Below are 22865 nucleotides of genomic sequence, written 5' to 3'. Positions count from 1 at the left end.
ATGGCAAGTCCCACAGAGGAGTACTGTTTCCATGCTGCACAAGGAGCAATGTCACCTCATACTGGGAGGGTCTTGAACCTCTCTTTGTGCTTTCTGGAGGTGTGTTAGTTGCACCAAGAGGTTTCAGACTTTGTCTTGCCCCCCATGTGTTACCTGCCAAGCCTTCTGTCCGGTGCTGCACAGCAGTCTGTCACAGAAACAGGGTTGCAATTCTTCAGAAAACAAAAATGCCAGAAGCCTTTGGAAGGCTACGACAAAAACAACAGTAGCAACAAGGAGGTTTTCAAGGTTTATTTATTTTTGTCTTTTTTAAAGTAAAAACTTCTGGTGAATTTTAATATTGTTAAAATTTTGGCCATATATTTTTTCTTAAAGCAAATTCGCTCAGCTGCCTATGGGCATGAGAACCAGAGCCATGCCTGGGAAATGAAACCTGCCAGGTGAAAGCGCAGAGGTAGAGCACAGGGTCCAGCCATGCTCCTGGAACACCTACACCTTTCCACTGCATGCTTGCTTGGTGGGAGAGAGCACAGAGAGACTGAACCACGGACCCCATCTCTCTTGGGCACAGGGAGGGCTGCTTCTCCCAAATGTCCCCAGGGTTTTGGAGAGCTCAGAAGCCACAGCAGTTATTCATCATGCCACTGGCCAGGTCTGCCACTCCCTTCATGAGGAATACTTTTCTACTGCCCTTTAACTATTGTGCCTCCTACCTGGGCTGTGGTGTCCAGGGCCAGGTCCTAGCTGTTGGTACTTTGCTGCAGGTTTGGTCCAGTATTACTGAATTTGCACTTTTTGATGCCTTCTGTTTTCTCTTTTGAGAAAGGGGAAGCTTTGTACTTGCTTGAAAGCCTCGTGGCTCCTTTGCTTTTTTCCCATTCCTTCATTTTGACCTTTGTTGTCGTTCAGGAAACAACGTTGGTCACTGAGGCATATCTGTGTACTTTAAGCCCTTTCCAGTTTAATAATCATAGGAAGGCCAGTTTGCAAATGTAACTCTTTTCAAGTCTTCTTATTGTTTAAGTGTACGGGCTTTTAAATTTAACAAACTGGGTCAACTGCTTCTGGCTACAAGACATGGAAAAGGTTAATAAAATGCTTATTATAAATCTTGAGATGTTGAAATTTTGCATCTCTTGGAACTGTTAATATCACTGCTTTCATTTCTAAAGACAAAAATTAAAGTATACTTGGTAAAATGGGTAGTTTTACCACTGAAAAACAGCTGAGTCTGTATCACAAATCTCCTGATGGTATTCAAATAATGTGGATGGCAGACCTGTAGCACCAGCTGCTTTCCTCTACAGGTCTGCTTTTATCATACCACACATATGTGGAAATAGCTGATATTAATGACAGAGTTCCTCCTCTCAAGCCTCTAAATGAGGAAATGCTTCGCCTAATAGTTGTCTATCACCTTATTCTTTCTTATGCCTTTTGAGTTATATGATTTTCAGATTATTTCATCATCTAAAATAGCAGGGCTGCTAGAATAGTTGTTCCTTGAAATATTTAACAGACTAATTGTCAGTGCATCTTTATTACCCAAGGGAATTATATTGAAAAAGACATTAATAATAGATTCGTATTCCATTAGGCTGTTTCTCAGTAATCTGTAATACAGAGAGGAATCAAACTCTAGATGTGTGAATTTATGCATTTCATAAATGCCTAGGAAACTTCATATCTACAAGCTTTATTCATTGTAGAGATAGGATTTCATGCTAAATCCCATTTTATTCACAACAGTTACCAATGTAAGTATATTTTTAAGGGTTTGTGGTCCAGAAAATTAATATAATTCTCATGACAAACACAAGTGATTTTCTTTTATTATGTTAACAAAAAAAAAATCAATTCTATGCATCAAAACCCATAATGTATGATTAAAATGAAAACAGGACGTAGTATTGAGCCAATATATCTGTATTTGCAGATGGCAATGGACACATAGGAAGGAAAAGACAGAGAATATTAGGATTCTCAAGTATTTTTTAAAAACAAGAGATGTAGCTTTGAACTCTCATAGGAACAAAGAAGCCCAGCTGCATTCACAGAATAATAATACACTTGAGTTTTGAACTTCATCTGAGAGCTTTCCAGGGACTAACTGAAGTTTACTTGATAAGCAACCTCAACAGAGGCAGGGATTATTTTGAAAGCCGTATTTTTTCATAAAGCTCCCATGGAGAAATCAGATTCTTTAATACCTCTTGCAGGATTTTTCACAAAAATGAAAATGTTCTCAAATTCGAAGTGTCTGCCAATGTTTTAAACAAAAATTCGGACAGCTGGCTGGAAGTTCTCACTGAGTTCTGGATTACCTGGATCACCCAGATATCCATGTTTCAGGCTTCAAATCTACACCCTGTGAGAAGGCATAACTGCACATACATAAAGTTAGATCTCTCTGTGCTCTCTGAAGTGGAAGGGACACTCTCCTTGACTTTGGAGAACCTCTGTGAGAAATGCAGGATTTGGTGAGGAGCTTATGGTGAGAGGACAATTCTGGTGATAGTGGACATGTACAACACTTCCCAACAGTTAAGTAAAAAAAAAAAAATTTACATAGGCACCAGTCAATAACCTACATAGAAGAACATTATCCACAAGGATCTCCTCCAGACTGGAGATCTTAAAGCCCATGTGTCAGGAACAACAACATGGTTTGGTCAGCAGTATGCTACCGGGGAATGGGATGAGCACAGCCCATGGCTTTCTATGTAATGGACTCCCAAGACTTGGAGCCATCCCTGCAATTTGTGAAAACTGCTTGAGTCCTTCCTGGCTGGTGGGTGCTTCAGTTCTCTGTTGGCTCAGTCTTTGCTCAGCTCAAGCAATACTGAAACCACTAAGAGAAGGGAAAGGAGTAAACATGCTTGCTGCTGTTTCCTCACCTGCTGGTATGTCTTTGCTATGGAAGCTTTTTAAATGATCATTTCTTAGATTAGGCTTTCCACTTGGAGAAAATATTGAAGAGATGAGATTAAGCAACAATGTTATGGTAAAGGGGGTCTATTCCTGAGGGGAAGGGAAGCATTATTTCCAGCTCTTTCTTTCTCTAGGGGGAACGATATCTACCAAAGAAGAGGACGCTATTGGTTGGATGGTGTTTGATCAAGAAAAGGAAAGGGTGGTCAGCCCTAAACTCTTCAAACTCAGGGGAATGCTTGATGTCTCCCATCACCTCAGCTGCTATCTCAGTTCCCTCTTCATTGACTTCCATGTACGCCTCATGGATGGCCTCAGATATCTTCAGGCTCTCTGTGGAAGAGATGCCAGTCAGATTGGCTGAAGGACTGAACAGGTCAGTCATGCCCAAGGCCATTAAGACAGATGTGAGGTTATATTTTTCCTCAATCTTCATGCGCGGGAGGTAGACTTTCACTCTCTTCTTTTCCATCACATTAGGACTGGTCCACTCAGTAAGTTTTTCAAAGTTGATTTTGTTCTCAAGCTGGAAAGAGAGACGGGGAATGAAACACCTGAGATGTGAATACAACTTCTTCCTACCATTCATTTTCATCAAGTCTATCATAAAAAAAAAAACAAACCAGGATGGTTCCTGAAGTGCATCCTATTAACATCCTTCTTGTAGTGTATTATTTGCCTCTCCAGTGCTGCCTGTGTCACTGTCCTTTTATTCAGTTCCTTACTCACCTGATATATCCCCTTCTGTCCAACTAATCTTGAGTCTCATGAGGCACAACCCAACTGCCTAGTAAAGCAGTCAGCTGTGAAATGGGTTATATAATGCAAACTGAATCACTTTTCCCCTTTCTTGAGTACAGATAGGTAATTTGATAACACCTTGATAACTTTATTTTAAATGTTTGACATTGGAATTCTGGGGTTTTTGCTACTTCTTTCAGAAATTCTGCATGAAGATAATTCAGTCCACCTGGCGGAAACAAATTAAGGTTTTGAGTTTTGTTTGTCCTTTGCATCTGTCCATTTTTATTTCCTGATTGCCGTTAGCATCCTATATTCACTCATTTTCTTCCAAGATGAAGACAGAAGTTTCATTTAATTTTGCACAGTCAGTAGGTTATATTTGTATTCCTGCCTTACTGCATACTGGTCCCACTTATATCTTTTTTTTTTCTTTAAAGGACATTTTTAAATGGTTTTCATGCATCTGGCAAAAACTGACTCAACCTGACTTAAAGCATTTTTTGTTTTCTTTTACTTTCTATGCTGTTCTCATTTTCTGCCTTTCTATTCACTGATTCTTTCTGCTGTTGATGTTCATCCCATCAGACCTAAGTCTCTTTGGTTTTCTGTTTGATGTGTAATTTCCAAACACCTTCCATACATTGCCTTTCCATCTCTATATCTAAGACTCTCTGAAGTCTTAACTGTTGAAGTGTTAATGATGAGTTAGTTTAGCTTGATTATTTACAGCATTTCAAAATCAAGGATATTTTATTAAGAACATGCTTTATCTAACCTTGATTTTCATTGTATGATGACATAATCAGAGCAATATTTGAAAGCAGCCCATTTATGACATTTAATGAGGATTTTGTTAAAAAAAATCATTACTGATTCCTGCAAAGAATGCCTAATTCTCATCAGTTTTAGCAACATTTCCTCATCAGCTTATATGAGGGGTGGGTGAAATTACATGAACAGAAAGAAATATGTGCCCATAAGCTTTTTTTTTTATGTGCCCATAAGCTTTTTGTGTGAAAATACAGCTCTTTAAAACATCAAATCAAATTGGCTCCAAAACTGTACCTCCTGGAGCATATTCTATTGATTCTTTCCCTCATCTTAGTTCATTTTAATGATACTTTTCCCATTTTCTGTTAGTCAGCTCTTGGAATGCTTTCCTCATCACTTCCTTTTTTATTTGTCCTTGGACAAACTTTTCTTGGTTAGCAAACCGTTGAGTGCTCTCCTGGAAGTTGAAATCACTCAAAATGAAAAAAAAACCCCAAAGCTGCTAGCGTGTCTGTTTCTAGTACCTATAGAGATCGCTGCATATAGCAACATCCTTTTCTGCAGGGCTACAGCAGCACCGCGCTCCTTTACCTTTGTTTTATTAGGTTGAGTCCAGGGCTCTCCTAAGAGGGCAGTCTCTGCCTGAGCACCTGGTAGCACCTGGGGGGCTTTTGCGCTCCCCTGCCTGCCCAGCACAGCTGCGGCGTGGGCAACTGTGATGTAAATGGACAGCAAAAGGTCTGACAGTCGCCAAGTCCCACCAAAGTGATAACTCTTCTGCTTCCCCTGCCAGGGCCGTACCTGCTCCAGGCCAGAGACATCATCAGGCAACAGCACCAACATGCTCAGCTCTCCGCTGGCATACGGAAGCTCCAGGATCTTAACTTTATCTGCAGCCACTGCTGCCACTTTGAAGGTACTGTTCTGACACATCATTTGCACGGGTCTGCTTTCTTCCTGCAAAAGCAAAATGTGAGGTGATGTGACCAGGCAGCAATTTTTCCCTTGAGGCAGGCAGATGTGCAGGCCCCTTGAAAGGGGCCTTTGAAGAAGAGCTGTGTCTCCATCTTCCGCTCTTGCCTGCTGGTGTGCTCTGGAAGTCTGGTCAGACACAGCTCTTAGAAACACTCCTTGGCCTTTGGCCCAGGTACTGACAGTGGGGGGCCCAGCTAAATCACCTGGGCTGTGACAGCAACAGGTGGTGTGCGTAACACCCAGACTGCTGGCTGTGTAAGCCAACAGCCATCCTGGCCAGAAGCTGTGCCCAGGCCCTCCTACCTCCGTGCCCTGCTAACCTTTGTCACTCTGAAGGGAAATTCCTGAGTGTGTTCTTCTTTAAACGCTGTCTTCCATAGGCCTTTGAAGAAAATGGCATTCACAAGGACCAGCACAGTGTCGAGATCAACAGAGCCTGGTTCAAGGAAATCTTGGATCTGTCCTTTAAAAAAGAAGCAGGGTAGAGAGCTGTAAGTTTTATACCAGTAGTCTTGCATTTTAGAGGTCAATTGACATGCTGCTACTTGACTTGACTTCCTCATCTTCAAAGGTCTGTACCTGGAATTCAGGTTCGTGAGGGTGATTTAATACAGAATGACTGGGAACTGGACAGACATTTCTGCCAGAAGATGGGTAGGTTCAAGAGTCATATACATCCCCATGAATATTTCTAACCAGTGCTTGGAAAAAGGTTCGTATAGAAAAGAACAGGAGAAGGAAGCAGTGATATAGATTTTCTGTTTCTCACTGTGCTTCTTTCTTACATTTCACTCTTGTTTTTCCTCCCACCTCAGCATGATAAATGTACACAAGCCCCCGAATCATTCCTTTCCTACCACCAGCCTAGTGCATGCATTACTTCCTCCTCTGGTAGCCCACTCTTACCCATCCAGCACATTTTTGTAAAATTATGCCAATGTTCTAGAGAAACTGGGACTGACCTTGCATGAGTTAAACTCTCCAGACAGAAAAAGAGTGCATATAGAGTGTGCATATCCTGGCACCTCTGCCTTTGCCTGATGCATTTAAAACACACTGTCACTGCCACACAGGTGCAATAGAGTCATCCCTTCTCACAAGAAATGACCACTAATGAGGACAGGAGGAGAAAATTTCTCCTCCAGTGTTTAGTCTTTCCAGAAGTTGTTCAAACAGAATTGTGAGAGGGAAGTATATTTCAAAATCTTGTCTGACCTTACCATTTGTCTGATTTTCCACCCAGGAATTAATGAGCTGTCTGGCTTGATCTGGTGCTGTTTTGAAGTTGACCATTTCCAGACCTGCTCTGTACAGTTTCTTCACACATTTTAAGTAGATCTGTAAAGACAGAAATTTTAGCCACCGAACTAGTCATATTTTAAAAACAGTATGAAGGTGAAATAAAATATGGCTAAAAAGATTTTTATAGTGATGCCATGGTTAGGCTGTTCTCATTGCTTACTTCCTGGAAGAATCTGCTAAAACTGGGCCAGAAAAATTACTCTGATCCGTGACATTTTCCGATCTGACATTTTTATTACTTGACCGGTTAAAAGTATATATTAGAAATGTTTAAATATTTTCTTGAAGAAAGCCTGATCCAAAACCACTGCTTCAGGTTCATTTTGGAGTGTTTGATTATCGTTATGTCTACTCCTTTTTCTTAAAGCATTTTTCCTTATTTTTAAAGATAAGAAGTTTCTTTGATTTAGAATATTTATCTGGTTTGTTTTGAAAATTTCAAATGAAAGATTTTGACACTTTCAAAAGTTGTTTTTGAGTTGAGATTTTTAAGTGAAGAAATGTGCTGAAGTCAAATTGTTTCCTAAAAACCCAACCAACCTATTAAAATGAAAAGGCTTTGGGGAAGCAAGCAGGGAGGATGGTAATACATTACCAAATGGTTTTGTTTATTACTCCATTCATTTTTCAATAGAGTCATCTTTTTGCCTGGAATTGCTTTCTATTCTGGCTATTGTCACGGCTGTGGCAAAGGGAAAAAGCCATGGAGGTCTACACCAGCGGGGATCACCAGATTAACAGAACACCTACTCTGGCCAGTCCTCCTGCATTACAGGTTTATGCAGGGTTTAGCAAGAAATCACTCTAATGTACAACTCACCGGTAGGATTGGACATGTCTTTTCAGCGTAGAGTCTGTTGGCAATGTGGAGTGAATAATTGGCTTTTGATGCAGTGATATCAGAGATAAGTTCTTTAAACAGTATGTGGATATTCACAGACTTGCCACACTGAGTTGTTGATAAGAAGATAAAAAGGTATAGCTGTTAGCTTCTTTTACCAGGAAAATAATTATTTATAAAGTGCAAATAACAAGGGAAAACACCCAGTGTTCGTACATTTATAAATGAACTTGTACTACAGTCTAAAAGCTCCATGGGAGGGATGTTCAATATAAGCAACTAATGATGTACAATTAATTCATAGCATATGACGACACTCATTCTAGGTGATAACAAGCAGAAAACCATAGTGATGAATCTGAAACTGTATGTCTCGGGAGTGAAGTGACAAAAAGGAAAATTGAGGTGTCAATGATTACAATTGATGAGTTATCATAGACATAAAGCCTCTAGTTCCCAGCTTCTGCATGCATTTTCATGGCAGCTTTCCGCCGAAGCTGCAGATGGGAGAAGAGTGCTTGATGGCACAGGAGTCAGGAAGTGTCTCATAATATGGTGAAAAAATGGATCACTGTCTAAAGCCCCAAGAATAGTGTTCCAGGTGACATAGGCTAAAAGTGTGTAAGAAAAATGCACAATGATAAACAGCGGCTGGGACTTCATTTTATGAGAAGGAGAATTGTGTTGAACTGTTCCTTTCTAAATGCTTAGTCAGCCACTAAATGCTCTAGCTGATATTACCTTTCTTTTTCTTTATTTAAAATAAAAAATCTTTGTCTTGTTCTTTGCAAGCCCCACCTTGTGCTTGTGCAACAAGCTTCAGCACACAGGTGGTATCAAGGTACTGGGATGCCTCATGGTGCTCTTGGGATAACAGTGGGAACTGGAGGCTGGAAAAGTGCCTTTAGCTTTTGGAACAGTGGTTACTTCCCAGTCTTTGAGGCTTCTGGGCTCTCTTCTGCCAAAGCATCTTCCTGCCCCACTCAGGAGTCTCAGCTGCGAGTCTGACTGCTGTACCCTGGCTCCAGGTGCTGAGCCCCTTTCAAGTGCTGTCCCCCACAGCACTTGCAGGTGTGCAGATGCTCGACTACACAAGAAGGTAGCCTTGTGCCCAAAGTATCCTGTCCTGTCCTGTCACTTGTTCTGGTGCAACATGTGTAGCCTGTCCTCTTTTTCCATTTTTAGCTTGGTTTCTTTTTTATTTATTTATATCTCTCAGATGAAGAGAATTAGCAAAGGTTTGGGAGGGCATTGAACCTACTTGAAGCACAGTCAGACCAGTCTATTTTCAGGAGAAAAATGTGAAAGAGAAATAAATGTACCTTAGATTTCTGTACCTTGGTCTGAATAGTTCCTCCAAGTCCTGCAATTTTGTCAAAGTGAAGAACCTGCAATCAAAAATAGCAATAGAAGAAATTAAGAATGTGAAGTCCACTGAGGGTCACTGATGTTTGTGTTGAAACTATAGGTTTGGTCTAACCAGGTCTGATTAGCACCTAGATGAACTAAGAAGTTTCACATGAGCTTTAAATCAGGTTTTTTTTTTACAAGTACTATGCTGAAATTTTGTTACTAAGCTCCTCAGCTTAGATCCCTTCTTTTCCATTCAGTCTAAAAACTAGCTACAGCCTTACTATATTGTATTTATAACTGTGACTCTTGTTTTCTGATTGCTTCATCTTTTGTCTATTACAAGTTGTCCCTTCCACCTGGAAGGGATCAGGTTTGGGAGATAACATAAGCTGAAGCAAGAGACCTGCCTAAACCATTCTTCAGGACTGCTCGTAATGGAAAACAAAGACCATTCTTGCCCTTCACAGTGAAAAGCAATGGTAAGTGAAAACTCAGCTCCAGATCCAAAACTCATAGTTTGGAATGCCATTCTCTTTCTAAGCAGGTTTGAATCCAGTACCAAATGTGACTGTGATTTTCTCCCCTCAACTGGAGAAACTCCCAAAGATGTAAATCTGACCTGTTGCTGTGTTGAATGGGATCAAAATGAGTTTGTACCCAGTTATGTAACTTACCTTCTCCATCTGATACTCAGTGTTACCTCTCGCTCCCAAATAGACCATGGCCAAGGCTGCAATGATGCTCAGGGGGGAATAGAAGATGTTGTCGTTGGCATGGTGGACTTTCAGCTCTTTGAATACGTCAAAAGAAAATTCTGCATTTGCTGCACTGATGGAGCCCATTGTGATCTCAGTGTTGTCTGAAACAAACAGAAATATGACTGTATAGTGGCAATACATAACACTTGTTTTAAAAAGTACTGTCAATAGCCCAGAAACTGCCGGTACATTGCTGGTTTTGTGATGCTGAACCAATACATGATGTGAAGCCTACAAATTCTGGGATCGTTAGAAATATTGTAACTCCTGAGCCATTTATCTTTGAATGTGTGTTTGTTTTCTTTCAGCAAGATACTAGCTCATCATCAGGATAGTATCTTGTACTTGCCTTTTAGAAAATAGTTTTGTCCATGCTTCAATATGATAAATATAATGCTGAATGGATGAGTTTCCCTATGGCTGTCCAGAGGACTCTGAATGATATCTGAGACAATGCAAACTTCTTATTTCATTTCTTCTGTGGCTGCTCTGGACCATGCTCTGGATCTTTAAATCAAAGGTAGTCAACTCACCATACTCTTAGTGTTCTTCTTACCGTTGTTTAGTGCAACCAGCCACAAATTTGGAGGTTGCTTTCTGGTAGTTTATAGGAATAATGGGAGTAAATTGCTCTGTAAACCCAGCCAGTTGCTTAGATGCTGAACTATAGATTCAGGGAGGTTCTTTCCTGTAGTCCCATTTTGGACATTTAATCTCTGCTGATGCTTTTTGTTGAGAAAAAGCATGAGCATATATATCATAAATACTGGCTTTGGCAGTACAGATTGAAACAGCATAGAACTGCATTCAGTCAGTCAGGTGTAAGCCCCGTACATGCAAATGAATGTGACACATTAAGGATATTCATTGAAACCTGCAGTCATTCTCTCTTTTGAATCTGAGACCAAGAAAGTTACATACTGTTCTTGTCTCTCCAAAACAGTTAAAGGTGGAGGAATAGCAGCACATCCATAGGTTGGAGCAGATGTGGTTGATTATGTGACCTGAGAGACATCTGGCGCTAATGACTGTGGAACCACAGACTCTGTGAATTGTCATACTGTACATCACCTGTGCTCTTCAGAGAGTGAGGCTGAGAAAAGAGAAATGGCTTTATTCCCAAAATAATTATTAAAATTACAAAGGAACAGTTTTAATGTGACACCAGATTATCAGTGAGAAAGGGGTATTTCTTCTGAAAGCTATGATGTGCAAACACTCAGGTTTTGCATACCTAAAAGTATTTGACAGTCAAACAGTATAGATATATTGATTCGGCAAGGTAAAATTACTGTATATGCTGTCTTTTTACATACCTGTCTTATACTTACCTTAAAGTTCGTAAACATAATATCACTTTTTTCCATATTAAAGAATACAAATTAGAAATTACATTTTACTTGGAGAAATACTTACCCCACAAACTTCAAAGAGGCATGTAACAATCCAGCTTGCCAGCTGAACCTAAACAGATTCTCTGAGCTCTTGCTGATATATATTGTACCATTTGAGACACTCCCACTGTTAGCCTTCAAGGAATCATCTTTTGAGTCACTACCTTTCGTCACGATCTCTTGATTCATTGCACTTTGAAACACTGAGTAGACCAATATTAGACCGGTGTTCTATCTGCAGCAAGTCAGCCTTATTTACTGAAGTAAAACATAATTTAAAAAAATGAATTATTTAAGCTTTTCCTGTAACTTATAAGGCTGTACCAAAGCAATTGGAGTTCAAGTCTAAAACTATGTTTCATGCAGTTCTATTGAATCAACACATTAATCTGATTGGGCTATATTAGGTAACTAGAGCCAAATTAAAAACAAATGCAAAAAACTGAGGAAAAACGGTGTTACAAATATATCCAAGAAAACATAATACATTTTTAATAAACCTAGCTGTAACATCAGATCAGGTGATTCTTACGGTCAAGAGAAGCTAAAGATCCCAAAATATTACAAGAAAATAAGACCTAGTCATAGTGCAGTGATCTGGGAGTAGCAAACAGTTCCCACCACAGTCCATTGTTAGTGACCATCCATAGATATAGCTGAGGAAAGAGTCTTGTATTACCAGGGAGGGCAAAAAAGTGCATCAGTCCCTGAAGACCTAGCGGTTTCTCTTCTCACCTAGGAGACACTGTAAGTCTGGAAAGCACTGTAACACAGTACTCCCACCAAGTATGAAGGGAAAAGTAGATCCTGGGCTAACTGCTGAAGGTCTGATATATACGCAACAACTTACTACAGCGCCTGTGCAGTGGAACAAAGGGAAGTGTCTCATGGACAGTGACCATCTGATGGTGCCAAAATAATGCAATACCAAGCAGAGCCAGCTGCAGGATGGTCATGCTATTCAGAGGGTTTTGAAATTGATTTTTTCCATGTAAGAAGAAACCCAAAAGTTTCTGTTTCTTTTTCAAGACCAAAATAGTACTGAAAGGTGTTTTGGTCTGTCAAAATGCAGAAGTGTGTTCCTGGAGTCTGAGGACTGGTGTGGTTTATAGCTTGTACCTGTTAAAAGCACAGCCCCGTCTATTTCTGTACCTAGGTGAGACCACTGTTTTTCACCTGAGGCCAAACTATAGGGTCCACAGCATACAGGTTGAGGAAGGGGGGAAGGGCTCTGAGAAGAAAGCACATTTTGCTAAAACTTCATTTTCATGAAAACATTCAGAGCAGCAGTGTTGAGATGAATTAGATGACTGAGGGTGGGCTTGGCAGAGGAAGAGATATGAGGACCAGTCAGGGATTACATATTTATTGGGCTGTAAGTCAGAGTATTCAGATATTCAGAACTGGCTTTTAACCAGCTAGTAGGATTTAAAGGATGATTGAGGGTCAGCTTTTAATTTTCATTCTCCGCAGGTCATGGCAACAAGGCCCGTGGTACATACACAGGCCATTCTCATAGATCTTCCATACCTCCCTTTTTACAATGGCAGGTGAATAAAGCACAGAATCTGTCTGCAGGAACATTCATGGTCTGTTAGACAATCATAATGCACAATATCAAATATAATTCAATTGTAAAAAGCTATTACTCTTTATTGAATAATAGATTTGATGAGCAGGAAAGAAACAAACCTGGCATCTGTAAAGGCCATAGGGGTGGATAATAGAAATCCCAGATTTGTACATATTAAGTCACAGAGCATACAGCAGTAGGTGCACCCTCTGTGAAAGGGAAAGGCAGCTACTTCACCCTTAACAGTGTGTTTTGTTTTGCTGAAATGCAGGCATGTACGTGCAGAGCCTGATAATTGGTGTGGCTTTCAGTTTCCCAACCCAGAATGAGCTTTTTGTCCGAGGATGTTACAGCAGTGATGAAGATGGGAGAATCTAAAGACAGTAAGCAGCTTTCCTCTCACCTTGTTCAGTGTTCCCTATTGTGTGAGCTGGGATGCTGTAGCTTTTACTTTATCCTATCAAATCATTACTGAACAAGAGCACAGGTTTTATGTGGAAAGAGGTGTAGTGTGTCTTCTCTTATTCTTGCATTTTCACATATTCACATTAGAGTTCCAGCTACTGGTCAGCAGTTGCTCAAACATGCCTTTGGGGCTTCCATGAAGAGCTTTCTTGGGCACCCACACTGCTTTGCATCCTCTAGTTCAATACATTTGTCCTCTGTGGACATCTGTGGCGTGTGCACCTGAAGGACACAGCTGGCCCTGTACAGATGGACTGATCTTTGCCTTATGTCCCAGATTTTTTCCACAAACATTTTGTTGCACTGACTTCTCTAGAAGAGGGCATGTACGTGTTTCTGGTATGTTCTCCCAGCCAATATATTTGCCTTCTTTGTATGCTCTACATTTCATACCTCTGCAGCAGCACGATCACCACAGTTCTCCACACAGATAAGCTTCTTGAATATCTGGTAACCGCTCAATTTCTGAATTATGCTAGCTACCCTAATGTGAAAAACTACTTTGTCAAGGCAAGCAAGATAGTTTAAAACACCCAAAGTAAATGACCTCATGGAAGAGAGGAAATTTGGTTCCGCCAGTAGTCATGGGGCAGTACAACTTCTCCAGAGAGGAGTCTGTCACTACACACCCTTGGGTTTGTTTTGTATATTTTTCCTACACTGAATAGCAGTGCAAAAGTGGTTGCAGAAGCAACCTGTGAGAAGCTGAAAATTTTAATCAGAGCAGGCTATCCATGTGCAGTCATTAGCAAACAAGTGCTGTGATGTAACTTTAAATAGGACATTTGATGTAGGGAGATCAGATGCTTCTCCTGAAACTCAAAAGCTAGGAGTGTAGCACTGTAAAGCAAGACAAGCAGATTAAATTCTGCTCCATATCCATGTCTGCCCTAGGAAAGAGGTCAGCAAGGACTCTGCTGCCTTTTATCTGTGAGGTAGTCTATCGTGGAGCAGCTTCTAAACCAATTCATAGGGTTTGTCATTCTTCCCCAGTGTTGGCATAATCAAGGAGATATTAAGCAGCAAAAAAGCGCAGCTCCTTCCAACATTTCTCTGTTCAGATTTTCACATTCCATTTCTTATGATTGGTCAGCAACTATTTTGCAGTGTTTGGGGGTATTGTCTGATTATGCTTTGGACAGCCTGTCTATCTGCATCCTGCTTAGCAGATGCTATACTGGCACCTCTCAGTGAGCTGAGATGTGGCCAGAGAAGTCCCATTTACAGGATTTCAGATGCTTTTTATTCAGTCATGGTCTTTGCTGTGCTGGAGATGATCAGCTCTGTGTGCTGTGCACGCAGTCCATGGCAGACTGTCATTAGTGTTAGTGCTAGCACTTTTAAGACAACCAGTATTAAACCTCTCAGAGAGTCAGTGTGTCAGGTCCAGGGAAAAGTTAATGCGTAACATGTCCTTTCCCCTTCAGAGCTCATAGTAGCTCGTATGTCAATGTGTATTGTGTTTGCACAGCAACCCAAGGTAAAAGGACGCCAAGCGCATCCACCAGTCCTCTATGCCCCTTGATTGCTGGTTGGTTGTAGCTATAACTCAGTTTGTTATAATAAAGCAGCAGTAAAATTGTGACCTTTTTTTTCTGCTGCACACACTTGCCAAAAGAAAGAGGCTTGCCCAATTGCCACTCCTCAGGTGGCTGGATCTCACTCACTGCAACTGTGCCATGCCTGTGGTGCTCTCTGGCAAGCAGTGCTGCTCTTTCCTTGGTGCACACAGCTGCTGAGTAGCTCATCTGTGCAACCTCTGAAGGGACCCAAGTTTATCAATGCTTTCTTCTTTTTCTTTAGAGTATTAGCTCAAATAAATGGCATTTGAACCTATACCTTTGAAGTCTGAGTGCCTTTCTTACTGGGGTCATAAGGAACCAGGACTTCCTGGTATAAAACCTTCTACCAGTTATAGTTTGAAGGAAATAAGCACTAGTCTTCATATGAGAAAAAAAAAGTATTACGCAAAACAGCTTTTTTTGGCTTTTTCAGCGACAACCCAAAAATGTTCCTTTGCCCTTCTTGTCCATCCATTGCAAACCTTTTGAAGGTATAGTAACAATGATTTTATACATAGGTACTAAGAAACAGTTTAAAAGAAAGCAAAATACCGGAGAAAGCTGAAGACAACTGCAACCATCAGAGAGATTAGAGTCCAGTGGAAAGGTGAATATGTAAATTCAGGGTTACTCAGTAATCAGACTGTGGAAAGACACAGCTCTGTCTAGTGTGGGACAAATGGGCATTACCTTTCCATGGATGTTCATGCAAATAGTATTTGACTTCTTTTGCTTTGCTTTTTGGCAGTGTACATGTTTGTAGGCTGTGAGGTATGCTGGCATGGTTCAACAGGCTGTACATCAAGCCTGTCCCTGGGGAAGAGGCAGTGGCATCCACTTCAGGATCTTGTCTGCTCCAGGCACCATTTGGAGTCTCCAGCTTTCCTCTCCTCTGCAAGCTCTATTGTTTGGCATTGCACTTTTACAAGCTACAGTTCCCCACAGGAGAAGCATCTGCTGCCAGAGTAGAGGGTTTAACTTCTATTTTTAAGTAAACATCATTTTGCAGGAACTTGGCCCTCTACACTAGGACCTGCTACCACTATACTAGCAGCAGGTGGCTAGTTTCCAGCTCCTGGTTGTTTTCACCACATTTTTTTAGATGTTTTATAAATTAAGATGGCAATTAGAAAAAAGATTATGTGAAGATAAAACAGAATTTTTTTTATTATTATTTATACTACATTTTGTTCCTGGTTTTGAAATTATCTGGATATCCCTGGAACAAGTTAAAAAAAAATGCAAAGATCATAAGTGACTATTTCAGCTGTAGTAAGCTAAGTGACAAGCCTTGTTCCAGCCACACCTTCTCCTTTGCTGTCATATAGAATTCCTTTTCCTGTTATGAGACTTGTGCTCTTCAGGATAATAGTTTACAGCACTTGCCTTTATCACATATGCCATTAATTGTTTTTCTTTTACATTTTATCTCAAAATATGTAGGTCTGAATATGCAAGCTAATACATTCTAACAGGGTTCTTTTGAGACAAACCACCTATACACAAAATACTGATGGCAGTCATTGAAAAACATGCATGGCTATTTTTTCCATACCGTATTCATCGGGAGAGCCCACATCCTGTGTTTGGTGTTCTCTTACCAGCTAATTGATATGGAAACTGTGCCTCTACTGGTAATTTTACTACTTAAGGCTGTATTTCATACTGAAATTGCAGCCATGTGAGACTGCTCCACAAAGTATCATGAATCTGCTTTATTTAGCAATGGAATTTGTGTTGACTACTGTGGCTTACTGTAATTTTTTCCTGTATATCTCAGCATTTGGAAGAGCCCTTTGAATCTGCAGTTCTGAAATGGCACTAATATGCTCTCAGTGTTTACCTTCTTCCCATCAGTGAGCAACAGGAAAATGAGAGTGCGTCATCAAAGAGGTGGAACATTTTTCCTTTAAAAGCAAGTAGTTTTCATGTGTCTGTGGATTTTGGACGTTGCCTGCTGCCAGTCTGGGTGGGCTGCTCTCTTCTCCATAACCCCTCCCTATGCCTTCCCACCACCTACTCCGCAACATCCAGGAGGTGGTTTTGGGAACCAGGTCATCAGCAAGCAAGTTAACGTTACTAAAAATTTTCTTCTTGATCTAGGTCCCAGAGAACTGTTCGTCCCCTAGTCAGGCAAGTAATAGTGGTGGTGTAAGGGAGGGAGCAAGAACACATGGAAGGAAGGAGACAAGGGGCGCAGCAGCATCGTCCTCCTCAATGTCATTAAACTGACACAGCCATGTCCTAAAACTGCACTTTTAATTCCCTGGTAAAGTCAAATGCAAGGGAGAAGCAGTAGGTGAGGCTCAGGGTTTGCCTGTCCTAATGTCAAGTTGTCTAGTGCCTAAACTTAGCACAATGAATATTTAAAAATGGGAGGTAGACTTCAGTGTCACTTAGTTTTGAAAGCATTACCATTATTTCTACCTGCTATATTAGACTGTTCCTCTATCCACTTAATTCTGCAGACTACTACAGTTAATATTTAGTTTGCAGTGGTTATCATGATAAATGGAACAAATACAGGCTACCCATCTAAATGCCATCACTATAAATGTTTTTATTAGCTTTTCATGCTGATGAGGAATAAAACAGACAGAACAAGAAACTCATGGTATCAGAAGTGCAAAGAAAGAGAGCTGGTCTTTTTTAAAAGCAAGAATGGCTGATCACAGCTTAAAGTTTTATGTGGGAATTAAGTGTCCAATTCACAGCCATCACAGAGCAGGCCTTGTCAGAAGAGGCCTTCCATTATTCTGAAACCCTGGTTTTGTTACATAGAAGTTTATGAAGAAGTTGGAGAACTTTCTAGCACATACAGGGTTTCTCACAGGAAAAAATAAGGAATGGGTCCCCCCTGCTTGAGAACAAACAAGATTACACCAGAAAAGACTTCTGCTTTCTCTGCTCTCTGAAAACAAATATCAAGAGCCTCATTCCAGCCTGAACCATTACCCCTGTTCAATGTTTAAAGGGGAGGTCCCATGGGAATACTTTGGTCCTCCCATAGAAAGTCGCGTTTCCTTAAGATCTGTACAAACGTTGGGTAGGCAAAGCTAAAAGAGACTGACTACCCAAGTTTATAATTTTAATGCAGATCCCTATCCTCCTGTCTCCTTCATGTGGGAGAATCTCTCACTCCTGTTAGGGCATTAAAATCATGGGTTTATTGGAGACATGCTACATTAGGAAAGGATCAAAATAAGATTTTCTGTGCATAAGTCTCTAGAGGCCTACAGCTCTTTTTAAGGTAGATGTCATCTTGGTGAGGCCTCCTAGAGGTAAAACATGCCTGAAGTTGATGTTAGAAAGGGAAGTGTTAATGTGTTTTAGGTTTTTACCTCTAATTTGGCTCTTATCAGACAGTCTTTTTTACAGCAAATTAACACATTAGGATAAAGCCCAACAAAAATGTGCCCATCTTTTGTCCTCAGTGTTTCCCAATGTGGATGTTAGTGGGGAGAAAGATCTAACTTCCAATATAACCTCCACTTAAGGGGAGGAATATCTCCCAAAGAAGAGAATGGTGTTGGTTGGGTTGTGTCTGATGAAGAAGATGAATGGATGGTCAGCTCTGAATTCATAAGAAACTGGGCAACACAGAGGTACTGCAACAAGTCTCATGGCATCAGCTGCTTCAGTGCCCTCCTCGTTGACCTCCACGAATGACTTCTGGATGGCCTTGGACACAACTAAACCATCTTTCCTAGAGATTCCTGACAAATCAGCTTTTCCCCAGTCAAAAACATGCATCACTCCCATCTCCTGGAGAGTTTTGTTGAGAACGTAACTTTCCTCCATCTTGAACTGGGGCAGGTACACCTTCACTCTCAGCTGCTGCATCCTAGCTGAGCTGGTCCATCCTGCTAGTTTTTCATACGTGAGTGTGCATTCAAGCTGTAAGGTGGTATTGATAATAATGATTTACACCATAATGAATGGAACGAAAAGATAATACGGTTCAGTTTTTCCCACTTGTTTTCTGGACACACTGGAGCAAGATTAAAGTATTGCTCTGTTGGCAGCCCCTTAAGTATGTTACTAGAGAGAAAAAGGAGTATTACCTGTTCTAGGCCAGTAAAGTCCTCACAGGCAACTTCAGGAAGAAGAATGAACATGCTCAGTTCATTGTCAAAGTACGGGAGCTCTATCACTTTCATTTTCATTTCATCTATGAAGGCCATGTTAAAATAACCTTCTTGAAACATCATCTGCACTGTCCTTTTCTCATTCTGGAACACATGAAACATATCAAGCAGAAAATACAGAAATGCAGAAGTGATCAGTCTTATTGTAGTTGGCTTCAGTGTTGAGATTAGCGTTCACACTGGTCATGGCTTTAACATACTTGTAGCATTGATGTGTTCCTACCTCTTAACTGCAGTTCCCATGAAGTTATCCATTTTAGAAGCATAAAACCTACTTTTCCATTTCTACTGTGCTAGATTACTTTACTCACAACTCCCTTGTTATGTCATTCTTTTTTCTGTCATGTCAGATGAGGAAACTGATGCATCTGATGCAACCATGAATCTGAATTTTTCATGAATAATGTATACATTCTCCTCAGATAATTTTTCTTTAGCTCATTTTTTCCCGAAAACAAACACTGTTTGGTTCGTAAATAGTAGCACAGGAATTGAATGCTCAAATTCAGTCCCAAAAGCAGACTGTTTTTGAAACAGCATCTTTAGTTGTGAAATCCCAACAAATTTAGTGTATGTGCTCAATGACTTTGACCCAACCAGGATCTCAGCTGCACGAGATCCATTTCTGATGGAAAGTGATAGAAACAGTTACATATTTGGTTGTCAGACTGGAGAGAAGATGTAGCTTTCCATTGTTCTAGCTGAAGACCGGTGTTTTGTTTTGGGATAACAAAGAGGATGAAAGCTCCCATCTATTGTTATAGGAGACTGACATCTGATTTTCATCCCCCAGCTGTTTCATTTCCTGCCCATACCATACCTTGTTCAGTCGGAAATATGTTTCCTTAGTGTCTTCTTTCTTAAATTCTACTGCCCACTGTCCTTTAAAATATATAGCATTGACCAGGACAAGTACAGTGGAGGGATCAATAAACCCAGCAGCAAATAGGTCTTTGATTTTACCTTTAAAAAAAAAGAATTAGAAAGAATTATTACTTTGTTCAGGAAATCAGCTGCGTTTGACTATTAATAATTACTCCTGTAAATCTGAAAAGTAGTATAATGCTGTCAGACAAATAGCAAAAAGTTTATATACAGTTTTTGAAGCAGGAACTCAAGGCATTTTTCTACTTCTTCCTAAATTTATTTCCTATCAAGCAAAAAACCGCAGTGTCTTGCTATCTTTGAAAAGAAAAGGTGGAAACTGAAATTCAGACATGATATTCCTCACTGGTTGGATTGCAAACCAAACAACCTGCACATATTATTCTTTACCTTTTGTCTCACTTTCCACCCAGAAGTTAATCTTCTCCCTGGCTTCTTCTTCAGTGTATTTAAAATTGACTGCTTCGAGTTCTGCTCGATAGAATTTCTTTGTGGAATCCAGGTATTGCTGGAAAGTACAAATAACAGAATTTTATCACAACATGATGTTATTTATAAGATTGATAATTTCATGGCTTCCAGATAATTCCATGGAGTAGATCAGCAAGAAAGGAATGAGTAAAACAGGCATATATGAAAAAATTCATTGAATTAACTCAAGAATGCAGTTTTTAGAGAGAGATTATTTATAAAAAATCATATTGCAAATATATTTTTCTGCATTTTCAAGTTGTACTTAACAGCAGAAATGTCTCATCACACTAGAAAGTATCTAACACCACAACTTAGTATCTTTCTTTAAGTTTATATATCATTATGCTGCCTATCTTCCTCCACCCACCAAAAGAAGGTTGCCTTATTTTGAACAAATAACGGGGATTGATAATATCACAATGAGATATGTGCGTGACTGCGTGTATATATATTACTCTGTGTAGATATATATACAGTAAAACTTATAACTTGCATTAAGAGTAACACTTTTCCAGGCAGCTGGTCACTTTTCTCTGGCTCTGAAAACCTCTCTTTACCTAAAGTGCAAAGTTTTGGAAGCAAGATGAAATCTTGACTTAAAGAGAGAAAGGTGGTTACAGAGATGAAACAGTACTGTTCCTAGAGATACTCTTAGAAACATCTGGTTTCCTGAGGAAACTATTTGTGTGCACTTGCATTGCCTGGGCTGTCAGTGTTCCACAGGAATGTTCTGACATGGTCAATTCCACTTAAATTAGACTAATGGACACTAATCACAAAGATGCTGCTTTCTTCTAAGCCTTGTTTGAAAAGGCAGCAGGAATCAGTGTGTCCCGAATTTGCATAGACTCTGAAGGAGAGGTAGAAGAGTGAGTACAATCATTTTATTAGAAGCAGAGAAGACACGGGGGGAGAGAAAAGTCTTCTGCTGGTCACGGAGCTTGGGCAGAAATGATGCAGCAAGCACCAGCTCTGTTAGACACCGGGTGTGCGTGGCAAGGATATATTGACAGTTATTAATGCTATCACATCTTCTGGAATGCCCAGGGAGAGCTGTTACCGTAGACCTGTTTCTTTATATAAAAGCTTTTAAGTCATGGCTTCTCAGCGTTCTGCTGTTCCTGAAATCTAACTGCTGGGCAACTGAGATGGAAAGGCTCCCTGACTGCAGGGGCTGTGGAGTGCAGCCCTTTGGCAGCACACCCTGACAGCGCCACTGTGTTTCATTTCCCATTGTACTTTACGATGGAAGAAATTCTACTGAGCTTGTAACTCCCAGGAGCTGTTAAAATGGACACCATGGCCACTTACCTGGAAGAATGGATACGTAATTTCTCCAAAAAGCCTGTTGGCAATGGTCAGAGAGCAGCCTGGTCTGGGTTCACTGACTGCAGCTAACAGAGCCTGGAACTGGGAATGGACTCCTCCAGCTTCTTCACACTTCAAACAGGAAACCAGAAGTTTCTTAGTAGGCTTGAGCTTCCCTGTGCAAAGCTGGACCTGAGGGTGAAGTGCAGCCTCCCTCTGTATGAGAAGACTGTCTCGACACAGTTGATATTGCACCAAGACACCACCTCCAGCTCTCCTGTACCAGATGTACAGAATGATGAAACAATTCCCTTTCAGACCCACACCGTCCACCTCCAAATCACACTGTATCCTACAGTGATCACTCTGCACACACTGAGCTAAAGTCTGCTGGCTTAGAGCCTGGGAGGAGCAAGGTCTGAAGTGCCTTTGGTTTGCCCTGTGGACAAGCCTTTGCGGGCGGCAATTTAAGCAGTTACCATATTTTAGATTGGGTTTGGTTAGAAACCTGTAATAAGAAGGCTTAGCTGTTGAAATGTGTGATCTCACAAGGCTCCTTAAATAACTAATAAAAGAACAGTAATAAGCAGGTCTGCAGATCTAGACAGAGAGGCTGCTCAGCCCTGCCATGCTTTCTGATTAAGTGATGGTTTACAAAGAAAGGGCTGACAAACCAGCACCTGTTGCTTCATCCCAGCGCCACAACTGTGTCTTACCTTCTCAGAAGGGTTTCTGTTTCCCTGGCTTGTACTGCCCAAAACTTCACCGAAATGAAATACCTGCAATGTAAATGTTGAGTAAATGCAGCTGAGCGATGGTACCTCAAACTAAAACACAGTGTTGCAAGCCTATCCCAAAGCACAGTCAGACACTGTAAGTGTGGAAAGTCCAGTTGTCCTTTATCATTAAATCCTTACAAGTGAACAAGAAGTTTTCACAGAGAGTGAGCTTATAAAATATTTTAAATCTTTCACCTTGGAGTAATACCTCCAAAACACTTTCTTTAGCTCTAAGGTATTCATCGAATGATCAATTGCTGTAATACTGTTTAGTCTGAAAAAGTTTGGTATTAGCAATAGCACAAGATAGTGTTTTTTTAACGGTATGCTTGCACATCAGACCTTTGCATGCTAAGGAACTACATCAGCTGGTACTATGAGCCTCTTGGCTCATATCTTGCCACCGACCCCTTATCAGAGCAAAGGAAACTCACCTTCTCAATCTGTTTCAGTGTGTTACCCCTGGCTCCAAGGACAACCATCCCAAAGGCAGCTGAGAGACTTAGCGGGGAGAAGAAGATGTTCTCATTTCTTTTTCTTTTGCTCAGCTCTCTGAAAAAGTCAAGACAGAACTTGCCATTGGCTGCGCTGAGAGAGCACAT

The 22865-nt window shown here is 40.6% G+C and overlaps 2 protein-coding genes across 2 annotated transcripts; both read right to left on the bottom strand.

The window, feature by feature from the left end:
- Positions 1–1908: 1908 nt before the first annotated feature.
- Positions 1909–15269, bottom strand: LOC135311981 (ovalbumin-related protein X-like). Its single transcript, XM_064443479.1, has 8 exons — positions 15222–15269; positions 9592–9776; positions 8902–8952; positions 7544–7672; positions 6642–6759; positions 5742–5884; positions 5248–5403; positions 1909–3457 (listed from the first exon to the last, which is right to left on the bottom strand). The coding sequence occupies exons 2-8, from the start codon at positions 9757–9759 to the stop codon at positions 3062–3064; spliced, it is 1161 nt and encodes a 386-aa protein (XP_064299549.1). The 5' UTR covers positions 9760–9776; positions 15222–15269; the 3' UTR covers positions 1909–3061.
- Positions 15270–16736: 1467 nt separating this feature from the next.
- Positions 16737–22865, bottom strand: LOC104053484 (serpin B4). Its single transcript, XM_064441791.1, has 6 exons — positions 22698–22865; positions 21488–21700; positions 20093–20210; positions 19638–19780; positions 18734–18901; positions 16737–18566 (listed from the first exon to the last, which is right to left on the bottom strand). Exons 1-6 carry the CDS (start codon positions 22863–22865, stop codon positions 18162–18164), a joined length of 1215 nt encoding a protein of 404 aa, XP_064297861.1. The 3' UTR covers positions 16737–18161.

The sequence above is a fragment of the Phalacrocorax carbo genome, chromosome 2, assembly GCF_963921805.1.
Source record: "Phalacrocorax carbo chromosome 2, bPhaCar2.1, whole genome shotgun sequence".
Classification (NCBI taxonomy): domain Eukaryota; kingdom Metazoa; phylum Chordata; class Aves; order Suliformes; family Phalacrocoracidae; genus Phalacrocorax; species Phalacrocorax carbo.
Note: the sequence above shows the minus strand (reverse complement) of the source record. Positions and strands in the feature narration are given on the sequence as shown.

Bases quoted from the DNA above. Each gene is read 5' to 3' on its own strand.
- LOC135311981 (XM_064443479.1), bottom strand. From the start codon at position 9,759: ATGGGCTCCATCAGTGCAGCAAATGCAGAATTTTCTTTTGACGTATTC. The intron at 8,953-9,591 runs GTAAGTTACATA...TTTTGATTGCAG, and splicing joins CTGAGTATCAGATGGAGAAG to GTTCTTCACTTTGACAAAAT. The intron at 5,404-5,741 runs GTTAGCAGGGCA...TTGCTTTTGCAG, and splicing joins TTCCCTTCAGAGTGACAAAG to GAAGAAAGCAGACCCGTGCA.
- LOC104053484 (XM_064441791.1), bottom strand. From the start codon at position 22,865: ATGTGCTCTCTCAGCGCAGCCAATGGCAAGTTCTGTCTTGACTTTTTC. The intron at 21,701-22,697 runs GTGAGTTTCCTT...CTTCTCATACAG, and splicing joins CACTGAAACAGATTGAGAAG to AGGGAGGCTGCACTTCACCC. The intron at 19,781-20,092 runs GTAAAGAATAAT...TTTTTTTTAAAG, and splicing joins GGTGGAAAGTGAGACAAAAG to GTAAAATCAAAGACCTATTT.